Source organism: Macrosteles quadrilineatus, unplaced genomic scaffold (assembly GCF_028750875.1).
Source record: "Macrosteles quadrilineatus isolate MER2022 unplaced genomic scaffold, UCM_ALF_1.0 Scaffold_2__2_contigs__length_208266976, whole genome shotgun sequence".
Classification (NCBI taxonomy): Eukaryota; Metazoa; Arthropoda; class Insecta; order Hemiptera; family Cicadellidae; genus Macrosteles; species Macrosteles quadrilineatus.
Genome location: NW_026542595.1, coordinates 160856410 through 160876991, shown reverse-complemented (window position 1 = coordinate 160876991; position 20582 = coordinate 160856410). Strand labels below are relative to the sequence as shown.

At 33.8% G+C, this 20582-nt stretch overlaps 1 protein-coding gene across 3 annotated transcripts in view; it reads left to right on the top strand.

Moving 5' to 3' along the window:
* The window catches only part of LOC128985547 (disheveled-associated activator of morphogenesis 1), a 143949-nt gene that overhangs the window by 46638 nt on the left and 76729 nt on the right, over positions 1-20582 (top strand). Inside the window, exon 1 of one of the 3 annotated variants that reach the window (XM_054405142.1) lies at positions 8951-9060. The exons of the other annotated variants lie outside the window; for them this stretch is intronic. Within the exon in view, the coding sequence (XP_054261117.1) occupies positions 9019-9060 (42 nt within the window). The 5' untranslated portion in view covers positions 8951-9018. Of the gene's footprint in view, positions 1-8950; positions 9061-20582 lie in introns of those variants that run through there. 3 annotated transcript variants of the gene reach the window in all.

The window sequence follows — 20582 nt, the reverse complement described above, 5'->3', positions numbered from 1 at the left end:
AATAGTTGCAGAAGACATTATTCAACAGTTTAAGTGACAAGGATATAATTAGTGATATTATGCTATAACTTGACCTTTTAACCCGTGGATAGTAGTATATGCGTGAATTCAATCTTCTAGCGGTAAAACTAGTGTTACTGTGTATTATTAGTTTTTTTTTAAATGGTTTTACTAAAGTGCACATATCGAAATATTAGAAATCCATATTGAAATGGGCGGATGAAGAATGGTCGAAAAAATAATTTCAAGGGCTATGGTTAAGTTTGTTGTAATGTTGAGTGCATACCAGTTGCTGGATTAAAAAGTAAATAACGTGGAATACAAATTACGATCCATGTGATCAATTCGTACAGACCCTAGTTATCACCAGACTCTACCAGTTACTTTTCCCTTCTATAAAACGATTCTATAAGAATACGATATTTCATAAATCACCAAGGTGTTCATTATAACACAAAACTATCGCAATTATATTCAAGGACTCCCATACATTACTAAAATAACCAAGTTATTTGTAAGGACTTCAGGCATTACTAATTGCTGTAAGTCATCACCAAGTTCTCCCAGTTACTTCTAAGGACCCCAGGCATTACTAAGTGCTCCAAGACACCATTCACCCAGTTGCAGCTTGGCCCCCAGACATTACTAAGTGCTCCAAGTCATCACTAAGTTCTCCCAGTTACTTCTTATGGACCCCAGGCATTACCAAGTGCTCCAAGCCATCACTAAGTTCGCCCAGTTGCATCTAAGGACCCCAGAAATTACTAAATGCTCAAGGACATCACTAAGTTCTCCCAGTTGCAGCTAAGGGTCCCAGACATTACTAAGTGCTCCAAGTCATCACTACGGAAGTTCTCCCAATTATTTCTAAGAACCCCAGATATTACTAAGTGCTCCAAGACGCAATTCGCCCAATTACAGCTTGGACCCCAGACATTACTAAATGCTCAAAGACATCACTAAGTTCTCCCAGTTGCAGCTAAGGGCCCCAGACATTACTAAGTGCTCCAAGTCATCACTACGGAAGTTCTCCCAATTATTTCTAAGAACCCCAGTCATTACTAAGAGCTCCAAGTCATCACTACGGAAGTTCTCCCAATTATTTCTAAGAACCCCAGACATTACTAAGTGCTCCAAGACGCAATTCGCCCAATTACAGCTTGGACCCCAGACATTACTAAATGCCCAAATACATCACTAAGTTCTCCCAGTTGCAGCTAAGGGCCCCAGACATTATTAAGTGCTCCAAGTCATCACTACGGAAGTTCTCCCAATTATTTCTAAGAACCCTAGTCATTACTAAGTGCTCCAAGACGCAATTCGCCCAATTACAGCTTGGACCCCAGACGTCACTAAGCGCTCCAAGTCATCACTAAGTTCTCCCAGTTACTTCTAAGGACCCCAGACATTACTAGGTGCTCCAAGTCACCACTAAGTTCTCCCAGGACATTACTAAATGCTCCAAGTCATCACTAAGTTCTCCCAGTTACTTCTTATAGACCCCGGTCGTCACTAAGTTCTCCAAGACGACACTATACGTTTTCCCAGTTACCGCGTTGTCGCTTTGCTCGTGTCCCCGAGGCGTGAGTAGTGAAGGTGATAGTGATAGTTCCCGCCAGCCCGGGCGTGGCTCTTATCACAGATATCTGGTGATAAGTCGTCGCCTGACCTGCCTTTCTCTACAACAACATGCCTGCCCGACTATAACACGTTAAGGTTGCAGAAATATGGAAATATCAGTTAATTAACTCAGGGACTATAGAAAGGTTGGTTTAATTACTCAAAATGGTTATACAACGTCGAATATAGGTGAAAAGAATACAGCTTGGAAATTGTGTTAGGGATCGAAATGTCACCCTTTGAAATGATTAGGGAATACTATGTAAAAAACCACATTTTGCGACCTATGCTAATTGTCATGGTCACGAGATCTGCACCTAAACGACCTTCAGATAACCTTGATAAGGTGGTTGCGTCACGAGACCGGACAGCTGCACCTGAGCACCGTTGTTTACATAGAGTAAAAACCTGAACTTGCCCCCGCTCTATATGCATGGAGTAAGAAAAGTAGAACTCAATGATGCAGACGCTTGATTGCATATAAACATCTTGTTATGGTTATCATTGGTATTAAATACTTGTTATTTGTCCTCGGTTAGTTGTTTTTGATTTGCATCTGAGTATGTGGTTGGTTATGTAATAGCAGTGAGCATAGTTTGCTGTTTAAATAGGTTTTTGGGGCATTTTAAAGTCTCAATGTATGAATCTCATTATCATTATATTATGAATCTCAGAATTTTAATTGATTGCATTAGTCCCATATTCTTTTGCTATTGTAATTGTTTTTATTTTAAAATTATTAGTCCAAAATTTAATATTGTTTTTTCTGTTTGCAGGTATGGAAAGAAACTTGAACAAATGTGGAACTTTGAAGTGATAAGTATAATTAGCTGTTATTATGATCTATGTATTTTTTATGTGTTTTGTTTGTGTCTATGTCATTTATATTGATTGTCAAAATAGAACACTGTGTTCTTATTGTTATATAAAATTTATTTATAAGAAAGAAGTTAATATAACTACGAGAGTTATCTTTTGTTGGATCAAGGGGTAAACCTGTACATTTTTAGTATATTTTAAAACAATGATTATTTTATGTTAACATACTTTGATGACTTAACTCCAGTAAAATAAGTATTTACTATAGATTTCATTATATCTGAAATTGGTTGTTTCCAAATCAACGTTTTTTATTTATCATATCCTAGAAGTTATCAATCGCATTGATTCCGATCATGAAAGCAAAAATACAAGTCGTAAGTGTAAGCTGTATGCCATCATTAACATTGAAAATTAGTAATCGTGTTCCAATTCTAAACAAAGGCTAAAAAGATGAACAAGTGTTCGTGGTAGAAATAAAAAAAATTAAGTATCTAGATTATTAGAACAATTAGTTTTTTTTTTTACTTGAAAACGATTTATCATTGTGATTATTCCTGGCTCACATAAACATTGTCAAACAATTTCAGAAAGTTAAAAAGAGGTATTTCAGTCTATTTAAAAAACATTTCAGTCTTATAGAGTTTTTAAAATACCACATAGCTATATATTAAATAAACTCCTATAAAATAAATACCACTAAATAAATCACATTTTGTCAGCTTAAATATAAGACATTCTTAACCTTATATTAGTTAATTCGTCGCTTACTGAAGAAGCATAGACTCGTTTGGTAAATAAGTTTGGTTAAAAAATCCTTCTATACTTATCAAAGAAAATTTATCTAAATTACGTAATGTATAATGTTTACGACGGTTCAGTCATAGGTTATTCGTACATACTTCCTGCACTTCCCGTCCCATACGTAACATTCCAGTTATCACCGAAGATGTCCCAGTGTCCAGTGGCTCGGCGCCGAGAGTCACTTTCACCGCAACATTCCTGTCGGGGGTTCATCACTTAGGCGTGGGAGAAGGTTATTTTTGTACCAGGAAAATGTGTCTTATCGGGTTAACAGGTGATTGGGATTTGGAATTCAAACCAGTTGCAGTACCTTGATGCAGTGGCTAAATGTAACATAGGGGTATCAGTAACAAGTACTTTGTTTACTGAAAGGCTGCTTCAATTTGCTGTGCTTTTGCATGTAGCGAAGAGGTTTTTTAGAATATTTGGAAAAAATGGAGCTGCCTCTTTCTTGCTGCAGGCCTTTCAATTAGGGAAGACTAACTTTTTACTGTGTAAAACAATTCTGAAATATTGTCAACTAAAACTCTTGACATGTTCCATTTTTATAGAAAGTACATTGATTTTAAATTAATTAAATATGTATGAATAATCATGACATGTCAATGTGAATTAAGTAAAAACACAACAGAAATGATAATGCTTTCCATGGTTTAGTGAAAAAAATGAATCGGATAGGTTGAATGATAACAAAGTTAAGACCAGTGCGCGTTGTAAGGGAAAATGGTAAACATAGTTGTTATTTACATAAATTTAATTATTTTTCCTATGAATTTTAGAGTAGTAATACAGAAAAAGTAATCATAATTTGAAAGATTTAGCTGGTTTTGTTTTCTGAATAGCGGATCTACAAATCACGATGGTCTCTGAACAACCTAGTCGTTGTATTATCAAAAGCATTAAAATCTATTTGCAAGATTTAAACCAGGGACTCCAGGGGATAATTTAACCACTAAATGTTCTTAATAGACGCTCCGTGCACATTTACTAAACGATTGCCTTACGTAGTTACAATTTAAAAAAAAAACCTTACAAACCCCATGTTTGTTATCCTTGCGTTAAAGCTTGGCCACCAAAATTATTATTAATACCTCCTTGAGAACAAAGACCTGCATTTTAGCCGGAGGTGCATAGGCTCTAATGCCTGATGTTAGTAGAAAGTCCCGCTGCATGACTAGAAGTAATTCCTAATGACTCAGATCCATCCATCTTATACTGACGACAGGCGGTGCGTGTCTAACATGCGTGGGGAATCGTAATTGTAAATTTGTTTAAGGTCTTAATTTACACTCCTTACATAAAATAACTTAGGCGTACAGTATTTACAACCAGTGTTGCCAACTAGTTTTCACGCGTTCACGACTTCGTTTTAGCATTTGCCATAGAGATCTGCCGCAATTGATGGATGGATACATTTTGTAAGGGCTTGCAAAACTATTCCCTCACATTTTATCACTGGGAATGTGAGATTATCGCAAAAAGAATTACTAGTTCAGCTCTGTGTTTTAGAATGTAGAATGTGATCTTCCATTAAGAGTAGACGTTTAGAAACATTGCGTAAAAGAGCAATATCAAATTATATAATCATATTGATGTTTTTTGGTTGTCAATCAAGCCCCTTTTACTAGTCAAAACAAGATAAGTTTGTATTAATTAACGGTTACATGGTTCCCTTTTCAGTGAGCAACGGCTTCAAATTATGATAGGTTTTAGGTTGGATTAAGTTAGGTCAGGTTAGATTGTATTAAGTTACTTTTAGGTTTTCTACCAATTGATTGTGTTCACTTACATTTTATACAATAATTTACACGCATATGAGTTTATAGGAAAGGAATTTCTGTTAAACTCAAAAGTAGTAAACCAACATACCTTCAAGTCACTGACCTTTCTTCAGTAAATCTTGCACCCGAGATAGCGTGTTGTAGTGAGGACAGATATCATTTTGATCTGACATATCTGGCGATCCGTAGCGGTAAATACGGAGATGACCGTGCTGACAATACGGTGCCGTTCATCGTGCCATGGCAGATATATCCCACGGTAGCTGCGGGCTATAAATGACCTTCTGATCGTACCGTAGATTGCTTCACGTTAGACAGTGCAGTGTAGATTAGATTTTACGATGTGTTAGGGTTTGCTGACATTGGAATGAAATCGCGGGAACAGTTGTAATTTTAGCGATTTCCCCTATAGGGAAGTAGCTATATTAAGCTAAGACAGATTTTCCGATTTTGAGTTTGCCAACCAGCAAGATCGGGTCGTGGAAACGGGTTATTATAGGGTTTTGAATTTTCCCAAAATTGATTTTTCAAATTTGTACTCTTAAAACTTAGGAAATGCCATATTTTCAATACAACTATTGTGTAGAGCTTAAAAAACAAATAATTTTGTAAATAGAAGCGTTCTTGTTAAATTAAAGACCACAGAGAAAAAAAACGGTAAATTTTAATGTAAACGTTATTGTTATTCGTATGGAGATGAAGAAAAATGTTGTGATTTGCGATATATCTTGATCAAACTTGGCAAATTTATTTATTTCATCCTATACTATTAACATTTGGACAAAACACTTTTCACTTTCCTCGTAACAGCAAACATAACAAGTTCTCGTAAGTTATAATTTTATATAAATAATACATAATATGCTTTGTAAAAATCCAATCAGATGAATTTGATTACTTTGCAGGTTTGCTGCGGCGGGGGTATTCAGCTAATGTATACGCCTGTGAGATTTTGTATGAAATAATATCGAAAGTTTTTACGAAAGCTCCAAGACTCTTAAACTGTTTTGAAAATATCTGGAATAGAACTAGTTTCCTTATCAAGAAGTAGGAAGTATATCAAGAACGGTGACTGGGAAACAGATGTTGTTGATGATCTTACTCTAAATCGTGATTCGAGTTTTTTAACTTTGCAAATTTACTAGGCATTTTAAATGCTACTATACAACTTTATACTCCAAATTTGCATTTGTTTCAATATCTGCTCGTTACATGAAAAAAATAAACAAAATATCACCTCTACATTACTCGACATATGTTATGCTTTGTCAATATGGATTATTTGTCATCATTGTCACACGAACAAGGTCACACAATACTCCCTAATTGATATCAGTTAATACAAAACCGAATTATTTTCTCAATTAGATTTTAAAGTGTGTCATATTTAAAACCATGCACTACATTTATAACATAAGCACAAAAAGTATGGTGTTGTGAATAGTGTTTGATAAGGCTGGACAATGTTGGTTAAGAGTAACATTCCTGCCTTAAGGTTTTACAACATTATTTCAAGTAGATATTTAATGGACTAGAGTGCAATAAGGTTTCAATTAATCCATTTATGATTTAAAAATATGTATGGCTAGGTATAATTTAGTAACTATTCGTACGTAGTTAAAGTGAACAATAATTACACAAAGTACATCTTATAACCTAATTAACTAGTTCAACTTGATTGACGATTACACCATGTATTCCAAGAGACCTTTCCCCACTTATATAAAGAATACGTGTGCATACTATTGCTAACAACAATGTCAACAATCTGTTCTTATCGTAGTGTACGCAGTCCGCTCTCGTGACAGCGAGGCGGTGAGAGGAGTTCAACCTTCAGCAATGCAATTGACAGAATTGCCGACCACCAGTGCCACATAGCGTGTTCTAAAGACATTTCTATCTGATTGTTTCACTATTCTCTGTAAAGTTGTTGCTAGTGTTGGTTAAATTACTTATTAATATCAGCCATAAAACTACAACAAAAGTAGGCACTTAAATTATTGTTATGGGATTACTTGAGTATTCTCCACACCAAACGTTGGGAGGTTTTCATAGTTAGTTCTGATTTTAGTTTAAAATATTATTGGAAATTGTAATTGTATAGTTTTAAAAGAAGTTGCATTCTTTGTGTTATATCTGTAGACCAAATTGATATAGGCCCTACAATATATATTAGTTTACTTAAAAAGTGGAGAACCTACAGTATTTATATTGTGTAAAAGATACAGGACCAAACTATAGTTATTATATATGCATTAGTATCACCTACGTACCCAAATTACAATAGGTCTATTTCTTCCTCGGTATTCTCTGGGTCCTCCTCAGGTTTTTATGAGGCTTTAAATAAGCTGTGTTTAATTATGGGATGTAAAATGTAATGTTTTTTAGTGGCAACACTAAGAAAAACTAAAATGTTTACTTGAAAAAACGTTGTTAATGTTCCTTAATTGCTAATTATTTTGTTCAGTAATTTTTAACAACTGAATAAAAACAATGAAATCAGATCTGTTGTAAAATAAGTACGTTCATCATCGTTTAAATATGAAGATACCACTGACTATAGGAAAACCCTTAATATACATTATAAGTATTTCTTAAAAGTCTTAAAATGATTTAATTTGCTTATCTGTGGTCATACATTTTGCAAAGCCCATTTAAGTTACTAATATTTAATCGTAATGAAACTAAAAAAAAAATTACCCAAAAAGAACTGCAGAATTAAGATTGTGTCACTGTCTTTTCTCTGTGGAAGAACGCACGCTGAGAAAGTTTACAATTGTTATACAGATTATTGGGCTCTAACGGGATAGGCAAATAAAAATGCGATCTTTCTGATACTTGTGGGAAGATGGCGGAAAGGTAGAAACATCGTGGTTCAACTTAACTATTCGTGCGACTCGGATGAGCTCGTGGAGTTAATGTAGCAGAAAACTCATCTTTGGATGGACCATTCAAAATAGCTTTGATAGAGTTGCAGTCGAGGGATAGTGAACGGGACTTAAACTAAATTAAACCAATATTAGTTTTGTCCCTTGAGTCGCAATTCGACCTAATATTATCTTTAAGAAATTTCGATATGTGTCCACTGTTGAGTTTGTTTTTCATGAATTATGTGCTTTGCTCTTTGGAATAACACATTATTATTACGTTTTAAGTGTATTATTTGCAATAGACCTTATCAAGAGCATTATCAAAACATTATTATTAATGCTTTAAAAATGTCTCCCTTGGATAATTGTTATTTTAAAAGGAAAAGTCAAATAAAGTTGACATAGTCTTGTGGATAATTTGTGATTTTTAGGAATAACTGCACTAGTTTAACTAAAAAAAAATTATAAAGTACTGTAGTACCAATAATTTGGACTTAAAACCTAAAACAAATGAGTTAAACCAGATGAACCACGATGACCTTAGAATACCTTGGTTTATATTGTGGAGTAGCTTTAAAATTACATTGATAAGTGTTAACCATCGATCTCAAAACATTCAACTAAAGCTCAGTTATAAATTAGTGAATTTTAACTATTATTTTGTTTAAGTTTTGAAAAGGATTGCAGTGTGGACGCGTATGTCTGGAATATAATGTGTTATACTTTTAGTGTACTATTTTTGAATCACTAAAATTAAGGTGCGGGTTCATATTATTTTCCTCGAATGGACGGTATTGTAATCTCTACATCTAAATATTAGACAACCAAGTTATAAATATAGCATGAACAATACGCTTACTATCAGAACAAGATTCATATCGTCCTGAAATTCCCTTACACCGCAAATTCTTTTTGCTACCATCGTTACACATTGAGCATTACCAGTCGCATTCTTCACCATTACCACCTGTGTAGTTCCTCCACTGGCCGCAGTCACTGGTGAGCGCTAGTGGTACAGCTGCACATGCGCGGCGCAGCTTCAGTCAGTATTGTTGCCGCCGCGCGCCGTGGTTGTTGCCTACATTGTTGCGCTCCTGTGACGTTGTACCGCGTAAATGTGACTAATGAACGAGTGGAAAACTACCCTCATGGGGAAAATAAACTTCGTAAGTTCATTTATTAAAGTGAATAATTACGTACGTTGTTCCCGTTTACTCTAGTATAATTTTTACTGATTTTTCTATGGGCCTAACATAAAATTGATATTGTCTTCAATTTTCAAATAATAATTCTGTGTATTAATATGTTTAAACTAAATTACTTTATGTATTTAAACAAATCAGTTCGTGTTTTAAATTTATTCAGGAGAGTTTTAAATTGAGACTGCAGAGTTACCCACATTTCTTCTATTTGTAATTTCTTACGGTTTGTTAATTTATTTGAGTAGATGAATTATGTATGTTTGTATCGACTGATTTCTAGCCTGTAAAAGGATTTTCCTTAAATAAATCAACCAATGTACTGTAATGTAATTTTTAGACATATGTATGTTTTATATAACCTTTGTGGCTTATATATTTTTTAGACGTTGATATGTATTTATATAGCTCAAATCATTTTAATAAAACAAGTGGAAACACGTCGATAAAATATTAATTCTTAATGAAGTAGGCCTACCCTAAATTTTCTCAAATAATTTTAGTTGATTTTTTTCGAAAATTTCAATTTCTTTTTCAAATGTTTCATGTCGGCGTATGCACATTACAATGATTTTACTAGGCTAGTCAAAAGAAAAAAATATTGCAGGTTTACATTATGCAATAAACTTGCAAAATACATGAGAATTAAATAGCACACCGAGCAATATGTAACATTTGTATTGCTTTAAACTCTGTTTATTATAACTTTGTGTTATTATCATTTGTAGCAAACAAAATCAGGGTAATTTGTTTTGTCGTGTTATACAAAGTATATATTTAATTTTTTTAAATAGAGCTTTTTGCAAACAAACACTCAAACAGCCAAACTGGCACAGTGCATTGCAACTGCATTGCAATATGCAATCACAGAGTGAGAGAATTGCAAAATTGCAAGAAGACCTCAGTCGTGAGTTCAAGGCACCCCTCATACTGCAACATTGCTGTTATTATGTCTGGAGGTTTGTGAAAACTGGAATTTTGAAGATTACGTTAGTTCTAGCCAAATAATTGCCATCGTATGGCTGGAGCCTCTAGCCATATCTACGCTATATCTACACCAGCATCACCTCTAGCCTAGAGGTGATGCTGGTGTAGATATTTGAGAGCAATTCTACATGCTGGGGGGTCGTCGTTCGTTCTCAAGATGTTCTAGTCCAGTGAGCTGAATCCCTCTGATACGGTTTTAGGATTATGTCCTCTTCAGTCATCTGGGGGCTCGGGTTTAAATCTGACTAAACACCATTGTTACTTTCTATGTTGTTATACCGTGGTCCATGACCTAGCACTCCAAGAGAAACAAAGATAAGTCTATAGGGCGGGTAAAATTGTTTGTATTGGAATCTCACCTCTGGAAAGCAAGACAAGATATTTAAAATATGTAACTGCAGTTATAAAAGTTATTAATGTATTACAATTTTAACAATTTTCTTTCCACATAATATTACATTTTTAAAGGGAGGGTAATTTTAAGGGTGAATATTTCTCTACTAACAAGATATTTTCCCCTATGACATATATAGCCAGATTATCTTCGATCTCAAGAGCTTTAAAGCTTACTGCGATGTAAAAAACAGCACCACCCTGAAAAAAAAAAAACAAAAAAAAAAAAACAGCGTGTAGGAAAGTTACACGTATTGAAATGAGCAACGGTTATCGGTAATTATTTTATGTAGATTAAAATGTTAAGATGTTTTAATGAATTTCGTCAAACAAATTGTGACTAGTCGCTTTGAAACCCGAAATTGTTAATACACGAGACCACATTTTTTACTCAAAACATCCCTAGAAAGAAAATAAAACAAATCTACAAGTTTGAAGGGTTTAATTGTTGAACTGTTGAAACTGAATTTCAAGTTTAAGCCTACCCTGTTGCAACATTCGGAGAACGTCTTGTACTGAACATTACATTTTGAATTATGACGTTTAATATGGAATGCACTACAAACATTGTCATGGTATCGGAAAGTGTATAAAAATATATAAATACAGGTATATACAGTGATATCGTTGACTAAAGATATATCTAGACACTCCATCCCTAGGTTAAAGTTGTAAGCCGATTTTATCGTAAAATAAAAATGAACACAGTTAATTTCAACCATCAAAAGATTGCGCTGAAGCACACTACCGGTACTGATTACTGTGGAATACGCAAATTTGTTTAACAAACTGTATCATTCAACATATTGTAAACAATAGCATCTGTTATGTCACCTAAACTATATCACAGTGAATAAATGAGGAAGAATATTTTTTGAGAATCATAGACTACTAGTGTACCTGTTGCTCGAATTCGAGCAATTGCGAAGCATTACAGGCAACTCACGAAGATTATGGAAACACTCACGATCTACACAACAGTTAGATATAATCAAAATCTTTTGTAAATATCTTATCTTTTCTCAAAAAGCTGATCTTGTTTTTTAGTGTTTCTACAAATTTTTCCCTCTCATAGCCGCATTAGGTTGTCTATAATAACGATTATAAATGAAAAAAAAAAAACATTATTTCTTTTCTTCTACTTGGTTGTGTTCTATGACTTTTTCTATGTTATCATTGTTTGCAAATCGGTTATTTCAATGATTGCTCAAGAAATGTAGCATATTGTTAATTCAGTTTTATTTTTAGCCTATATCAAATTGTCCAGGATTTCTCGCTTTCTTCCATTGTAATAATTTCACCAACCCAAGTTTCGTCTACAGATGCAATATGCCAAAGAATATCACCTACGTAGGCTACAATCTCCAAGAAGTGGTAAAAAAAGGCATAAACCAAGCCATACAATAGATATAAGTTAACTCCTTAAGAAATAATTTTAAGAGTTAACTTACTGTGATATTAGGATTTTCCACTGATTTGGTAATAGAACATTATATTGCAAAAGATGACACGATGCAGAATAAAATCGATTTCAAAATCAGAAAAAACCATTGAAAATACTGTACTGTACTTCATTTTGACAAATTCAATAAATCACAATTAAAATATTAACAGCTGTTTCATTAAAAAGTAGTGTAGAATTATGCATATGGTAAACAAATTTGAAGAGGCAACTTTAAAGGCTTCTGGGGCAGAGCCCCAAGGGAATTTATCTCGTTCCTCTTTTGATGGATCATCTATAGACCAAGACCTTTCTTTAGAGACCCCTACCAAGTTTCTACGCCCAGCCGTTCTCTCAAATTCGCTGGGACAAAAACCCAGTTTTTTCTTCATAAGAATAACATGGGATGGGAATTCAAAGGCCACTGGGGCAGAGCCCCAAGGGAATTTACCACGTTTCTCTTTTGATGGCTCATCTACAGACCAAGACCTTTCTTTAGACACCTCTACCGAGTTTCTACGCCCAGCCGTTCTCTCAATTTAGCTATGACAAAGAAAAACAGTTTCAAATTAATATATAGATAGCACAATCTGTGAGTGGTTCATGCAACTACATTTTTTAACAAGATACATTTTTAGCCGTATAGGTGGGGTGTCTTCTTCAGTATTCAAAGGTTAATAATGATATTATTGCATTTACTTGGACGCCCTCTATTATACAACCTAAATGTGATACAAGCGTCAGAGTTCCTCGTTTTTCAGCACCAGCAAGAGTTGGTCGAGGAATCTGAAATTTTGACCGGAGCGATAACAAGGGGGCGGAGAAGACCTCACCTCTTGTTGCTTTTTGTACTGCTTTCTCCGACAAATTTGAAACGTATCGAGAGGCCCGGGAAAGAGAGGAGCGGAGGTTATTAAGCGTGGTTTACCGCGTGAAATACTCAAGTGTATTTTGTACTACAAACTGAAGAGAAAACCAGTTTTGTTCGAACAATAACCAATATTGTTTTAGAGCCGGTGAAACTTGCTTGTGGTTTTATTCTAATTGAAAAACACAATTAATGTTGCTGTGTTGATGATAGTAGTTGAATGGTAATTTTGTATTATTTTAACTTTCATTTACCTCTATTATTTCGTTACTACATCACGAAATAGCGTTACATTTTTGGTCGCTATTTGAGACCGCTAAATAGTCATGCAATACTCTGAAGCATTTTTATCGTCGATAAGAAGAACACAAAGAACCACCAAATATTCATATAAAATACGTGTCGGCTTAATTAAATAACATTGTTTGCGATTTGGTTTAGAGGCAGTTAAATAGTTTATACAATTTAGAAATTAAGCTCTTTTATTCCTGTATACCTTTTAAAATTTCAATATTCACTTATTGGCCAACACATTGTAATGATTTTTTTAAGGATTTTGGAAATGTTAGTTTAGCCAAGGTGTAAAATACTTGTTATTGGGGATTTTCAGTTAGAATGGGTGTTCGATAAGTACACAATTTGTTTATATTTGTTAATATTGTTTATAAGTATACAATAGATCTGATCGCTTTAAATTGATCACTATGTGGTACAAAATTAAAAATACTGTACCATATTAGGTAATTTTGCCGTTTCTTGGTGTAGAACTTAAAATACTCCTTTTTAAAATTGACCATTGTAGGTTATTTGTGCTAATAGTTATGCTAATATCAATGCTCTATTAGCTAGTATGCGACTACAATATTCAAGGCCACCCGCATGTTACAGTATTCTCATTCAAGGACAGATTCTATCTCGGACGACTTCATTGTCTTCTCCTTTTCTATCTTATCATTATTCGAATCAGACTTAAGCATTTATTGTTTCTTTAAAAAATCTAGTTGTCAATGCCAATGTCGTTATTACCTCATATTGCATTAGTATTGACGTTATTGGAGTGATGTTGGAAAGTGGTGATGGTAAAAACTCGATCAATCGGCTTGTATTATATTTCATGTTGTTCTGTTTCATGTGTCTATTTCACTCAATTATTACACTCAGAAAGATTAACTTAAATAGAGAAACATTATCATATTTAAATGATATTATTTATTCAAACTTATATAACGTGCATACAATCTCCTAATTTTACACTATTAATAAAATTTTGTCGAAAGTAGTTCCATACGCTTTTAATAGTAGACGGAATTACCTACCTCAGGTTCAAGTTATCAATAAAAGAACAGTATTTAAAATACATTTTCATAATCTCTTTTGCCTGTTGTTTGCAATCTGAATATTGTAAAAACATAACAGGACATAAGTTAGCTGTCAAAGAAAATTTCACATTTAAAGAATATTTGTAAGCAGCACTGTACTTATGAAACCCTCTAGGAATAAATCAAAGGCTAGGGAGGCAAAGCCATCTAGGAAATAAACCTTTGTTACTAAACATTTGTCTCTCTTCTCTTATAGTTCAAGTTTCACATCGATTGTGGCAATTGGTTAAGTTGGCGGATTAAAAATTATATTACAGATAACACCTTCATTTTATTACGTATACAGATAAATTATACCTTCCCATGTCATAAAAAAAGTTTGAAGCCAAGAAAATATATGAAGTCCAGGACCATCTCACCAGAGTTTACTAGTGCAATGGGTTGAATATTAATATTGAAACCAATGCAGTATCATGGCAAAGACAAAAATAATTAAATAGAACGTCAGCTGTTCTGCGGTCACCATAGGTTCTGAAGCACACCGCTGGAGCGCCATATAGTTACGGCGTACGCGAAGAAGCGATGGTAACCATGGTAACCACAGCACGTTTTTGTCTATGATCATAGGAAAAAGCTGATTGATTTATCACTTAACACAGAATATTGTCACTAGTTAGAGACCATCTCAACAGATTGCACCACGTTTTTTGGCTTCAGATTTTTACATTACATGGGAAGTCTATTCTGTGATTAGTCAATGATACTCATGCTATTTTAATTAATGCTTACTCCTAGTGTAAACTCTAAATTATAAATGTCACCCTTAAGTTCTCATTGATATAACATTTAGCTCTGAAGCTTCTTGTGTATAAAATGAACAATTTAGACGTTTCTAAAACTCTCTAGAGGCCTGAAAACATATTGCTGAAGATGTTATTGGAGGTGTAAAAAATGGGTATCGTCCCAACTGGGGCTCAGTGGGTAGACTTTATTTTCTCCTAAGCAAAAGATAACGGGAACGCGTAGGCAACGTCCTGCACCGTAGGAGTAAAGCTGCTTTTGATGATCGTAAAAGATTAAATATATAAAATATAGATTCAGAAATATACCTATGGAATAAGGTTACATGTTATTTGTTTTTATTAGGAGGAAAGTTCATGAAACCCCGAATAAAAAATATTTCTCTCATTATGATAAACATGTTAACTGTATGTTATTTATAGAGAGGTCGGTGAAATCTTCAAATACATAGGTATTACATTTGTATAAATTTATTATTTTTTACGATTTTGAAACATACATAAATACACTTAAAATAGATTTTTGGTGCTTCAAAATGTAAAATAATGGGCGTTTAAGATTTAATTCACTATGTTATATCTGTATTTAATGAATATTTGCGTACACACTAAACCAATGATTTTAGTATTTATTTGTCTATAAAATATATGTATATATATAAAGTCGTAGGCCTACATTGACTTTTATTTTATTTGTCAACGCCACGTCCATCTTTCCCGTTTTTCTTTTTAAAGAGAACAGACCAAAGACAGATGTTACAATCTGACTTCGACCTATTTCTAGCATCATTGGTTGCCCAAATGACAAACGAGAAGGGAACTATTGACCTTCAGATTCTAAGGCAAGTGGTCAACTCATGTGACTTTGTCCTAAGATTCTCGATACTCATGAATATATTATAAATCCAAACGGAATTAATAAAACAAATATTAACAATCTTCTAAAATATATCCCGTGACCTTGACCATGCACTTGTAGTGTCCCACATTCTGTGGTGAAAGCCCAGTCCCACCCACAGCCCACTCGTAGACTACGTAATGCGTACTGATTGATACAACGAGTGCCAACCAAATACTCGAAATCGAACATTCTTCGGTGACTTTCCGCGAATCGCACCAGTTGCAATCAATTAACCGTTAGCTGTAGGGAATGCGAACTATGCGTCTATTTTGGCACGTTTTGTGTAAGTGCATGTAGTCATTATGAAGGTGTTCTACGCTGAAATAGGCTTAAGATTTAAGTTGTTTCGCTAGGCTTAGAGAAACAAGTGGTTTAATCTGTGATCAAAGATATCATCATCATCTATAAATATACGTAACAGGGCTTTTTTATTTCATGGTTTTGAATCAACCACTCGATGGATTTTCGTGATTTTTGTGTTGAAAGAAAGATAATTTTGAGAACTAGGGAATGTTGGAGCCATAATTTTAGTTTAGGGTTCCAGTTATTTAGAAATTAAGTTTTAAATTTTAAAAAGTCTAGCAGTCGACGCTAACATTCTACAATAGCTTTTAGTGAATTACCATTTGCTTAACGTAACAGCTGTAAACATTAAGTGTGTGTGACACAAATTCATAATTTGGATAACGTTGACATATTTATACTATGTGTAATGCTATAATACGTTCATACGTTAATACGTGCATTGATACGTTCATTTATTTGGTAAGAGGATGACAGACTATTTAAATATACATGGTAAAATGCTGGATGTTGTAATTATTACATAAAACCACATTAGGACAGGACGACGTCTGTCGGGCCAGCTAGAAATTGATATAAAGCATTGTCGTGGACGATTCGTTTAACGATGTTAGGCCACCAGTTTATAAATAATTGGATTAGGGATCTAAGATATTGAGTAAGAATTTATATTTTATTGTTGTAATGGGCTACACCTGAATGTCCCTCTTTGAGCCACCTAGATCCTTTGTAACGGTGAGGTGGTTAGCGACTCCTGCTGCGCGAAAGTGAGCCGAGCAGTCGGACATTGTGCTGAAATGTCATTGGACAGATGACCCAGTTGGTGATCTTCCTTGAACATTAGGCTATTTAAATCTAGAAGATGTGAGAGGGTAAACATATTTATCATCTTACATGTGTATGTAGCTTTTAATTGATGAGTGAGTAAGGTATTTCGCCCTCGCCAGAAGACTCTGGGGGTTTTCAGTGTTTTCAAAAATGTTCTCACAATGTTGATTTTGATTTCAAACTTTCTCAATCTATTTTATACATTTTAGCCATTAAATATAATCGTACAACTTACTATGTACAATTAATTAATCAGCATCAAACAGAATAGACAATTCATGGTTTAAAAAATATGCTTCTTCCCTATCTGAGAAAAAAACCTTTCAAAGCAAAGGTTGAGCATATATTTAAGTGAGTAATTTGTGGTTAAGGTGTTAACAGCCTAGCCTAACTACACTCATTACACTCAATTTACTTTGGTGGAAACACTTAGAAGCAATTTAAACTCGTGTTTTGGTTTACAAAATGGAGTATAGCAGCACATTAACAACCATTTGCTGATTTTTTAGGCTTAATTTTCCAACGATCATTCCTGAGAAGCTTAAAATTCGGGTGTGAGTCATTAACACTAAACTGAAACTGTTTCAAGGTGTGATAACCATTGTAGGTCTATTAGATAACGCAATCTGTAACCTTATAGAACGTGTTCTTGAATGAAAAATCAAAATAGTAACTCAGTATATTACTGAAGTTATGTTCAACAATATTTTATGTAAAGCACACAAAAGCGTGGTGGACTGTAAACAATTAACTCTACCAATAAGATTGGACGCAACCAAGCGTAAATGTATTTTTACGGTCGAAGTTCATCGATGTCATTTTCTCTGATCGCCGCATGCGAAAGACACATATTCTGAGGATAAAAAAACACACACACACACATAATCGCAATCACACTAAATAATTGCACTGAAAAATAATTCTTATAGCTAACAGAATAGCCTAACGTTATTATGTGTATTGTGTCCCAAAGACTTATAACAATTCTTTAATATTAATTCATCTTATTTTCATATATTATATTGCAGGGATAGGCCTCTTAAATGTATATACTAAAAGTAAAAATAAGACAACAAAACACTGTTTTGCTACGGAATAAAAAATACCTTTTATACTGAACCAAGTCAGAAATCTATAGGCTACATATTCTTTTATATTTCTTAAAATATTTTTGGTGTTTCACCAAGGAGTTATAAAATCAGTCTATAGTACGGAGAGAGTATGGGTAGTGTCACTCCCCTTGTCCCATTTCTATTGATGATTTCGTGTCTTCTTTACCCAGATTTTGTGACTAGTTTCTTCCAAATTCGTCACACTTTCTCGATAAGTCACATTAAGGAAAACCTGCCTTCATTCACTCGTTTAAAATTCTTTCTACAATACAAATTTTACAATTAATTACATTGTAAGAAGTGCAGTAGTTTGAACGTTTAAATTACCCTATCACTGTAGATAACATTTTAAATACATAATCCTGTATGTATTATTTACAATCTGGAAACTTTAATTAATTTAATCATGTTTGTTTTTTTTAAGGTAGAGCCTAATTATTTTGCCTCTATTATTTAATTCTAATCAGTGTAAGTTTACCTACTTTTTTTACAAGAACAAGAAATATTTCAATTTAGGACATTTAGCTGTATTGTATTTATTTATTCCATGACTGAGTAACATTTTTTTCTCACGTCCATATTTGAAATAATCGCTTCTTAATAAAATGATCTTTTATTGATAATCTCAACATATCGGAACATATTAAATATTCAAATATTTGTTGTTATTTCCGGTTGGACTGAAGTACAGTTTTATCACTGTCAAACATTATTATCTCTAAGGCTGTCTGCTTCATTCCATTCAATGGTGTGGAGCAACCGGTTGGCTTAGGCCAGCTCACCGTATCACTAGAAACTCAGGTAAATTCTCATAAATTGCTATATTCATAAAACTAGTTTTGAGTTTCATTCACACACATCAATTATAAATTCGTCATCACATCACACACATCAATTATATATAATTCGTATAATTTAATATACGTTTGGTTTTGCGCATTCAACGGTTTTAAAATAAACTAAATTTTTCTTGGTGGTTTCATATTGAGGCTCATACTTTTCAAATAAAAATTTAATTCGGGTTCCCAATATTTTTATTACTTTTTCTTAGGAAAAAATATATATAAAATTTGATTGATGTGTGTTATATTTGATAATCTGGGTTCTCCAGACATACATTCTCAACTGTAAGCCTGTTTCAATTACAGGGCTTTTGCAACATTTTAAAGGTCATTTACCAAAAGATTAAAAATCATACTTATATTTCTTAGGGGATGCTTAAATGGGTGTGGTGTTTACAAAACTTAATTTTCTTTAAGGTGCTATTTCTAATTAATGTCGTAAATACTTTATACATTTTGAAATTATAAATACAGTAGTAAAAATGTATTTAAAACCAGAGCTATCCTTTCACGCAACTGATTCATAACCGTGTCTACGTCAACTATACACGCGCAACTATACCAGCCTATTCATCATAGTAATTCAAATCTATTTCAGTATTTACACCTACAGCAGTCTAGGATAATACGGCGGTATGTAACAAAACAAGTTGCGCAAAGTACTGACGCACGACGGCTACTCCAGATCAGAGAAATCAAAGTTTCCTCTGTCTAGTTAGACTAATAGAAAGTTAATCGTTAACGTCAGCAAACAGAAACTGGACCCTGCTGTCATTGATCATTGGGATATTAATTATTATTAATGATCCTAGCTAAAGAATGGTCTGGCATTATCCAGTAGGAAAGCTCCATTTCATTAGGTGTCCACTCTGCCATTAATAATCTTGATATGTTTTCAAATTAAAATCACCTACCGGTCATCATGTAAATTACACTAATTAGCAATCAAAGTCTTAAGGTTTACGCAGTAAAATCTAGATGTATGTAGATGGTTTGATCCCTAGTCAAAGCTTGACATTGGGTTATAAAGACTCCACCTAACAAAAGGTCGACGTAAATAGTAAAAAGACCAGGATACTCACATCCAAAATAAAAAAGTTTAAATTGTTATGTTTGTTGTCTGAGCTCAAGAACTATTCTAACAAAAAATACTAATTAAAAATTGTATTATCAGTACAGTATTGTTAATATCTGATACCAACCAACCACCTATACACCTAGCGAATAGACATAAACTATAAGTTACGCCATCGATGTATATGTTACCTGTATAATCTGTTCTAGAGTCATTTCTTCTCAATGCGTTTTGTGTGGAGTATCGCATTACACAGGTAAACGGACAACATAAACGTGTGTATTATTCCCAAGGACCGAAAACGTCAACACACAATACCATAACCATATATAACTATCTAATTTTTCTTGTGCAACCAACCACTCGCGACTAGCCGCGAGGCAAATGGTTTTAAGATGAAAATGTCAAAACAGTTTAGAACTAACAGACAGCCTTGGCTGCTATGTTTATAACCTTCTTCATCTTTAACTTCGCCGTTTACGCCATTTTAAGTTGTTAAAGAATCGTGTGTTATTTTGAATCACACATTTACCTGTAATGTTGTAGTGTTTATCAAATAAGTAAACATGATGAAAAACTTATACTAAAATATAATTGTATTCAGGTAAAACATAGGTACT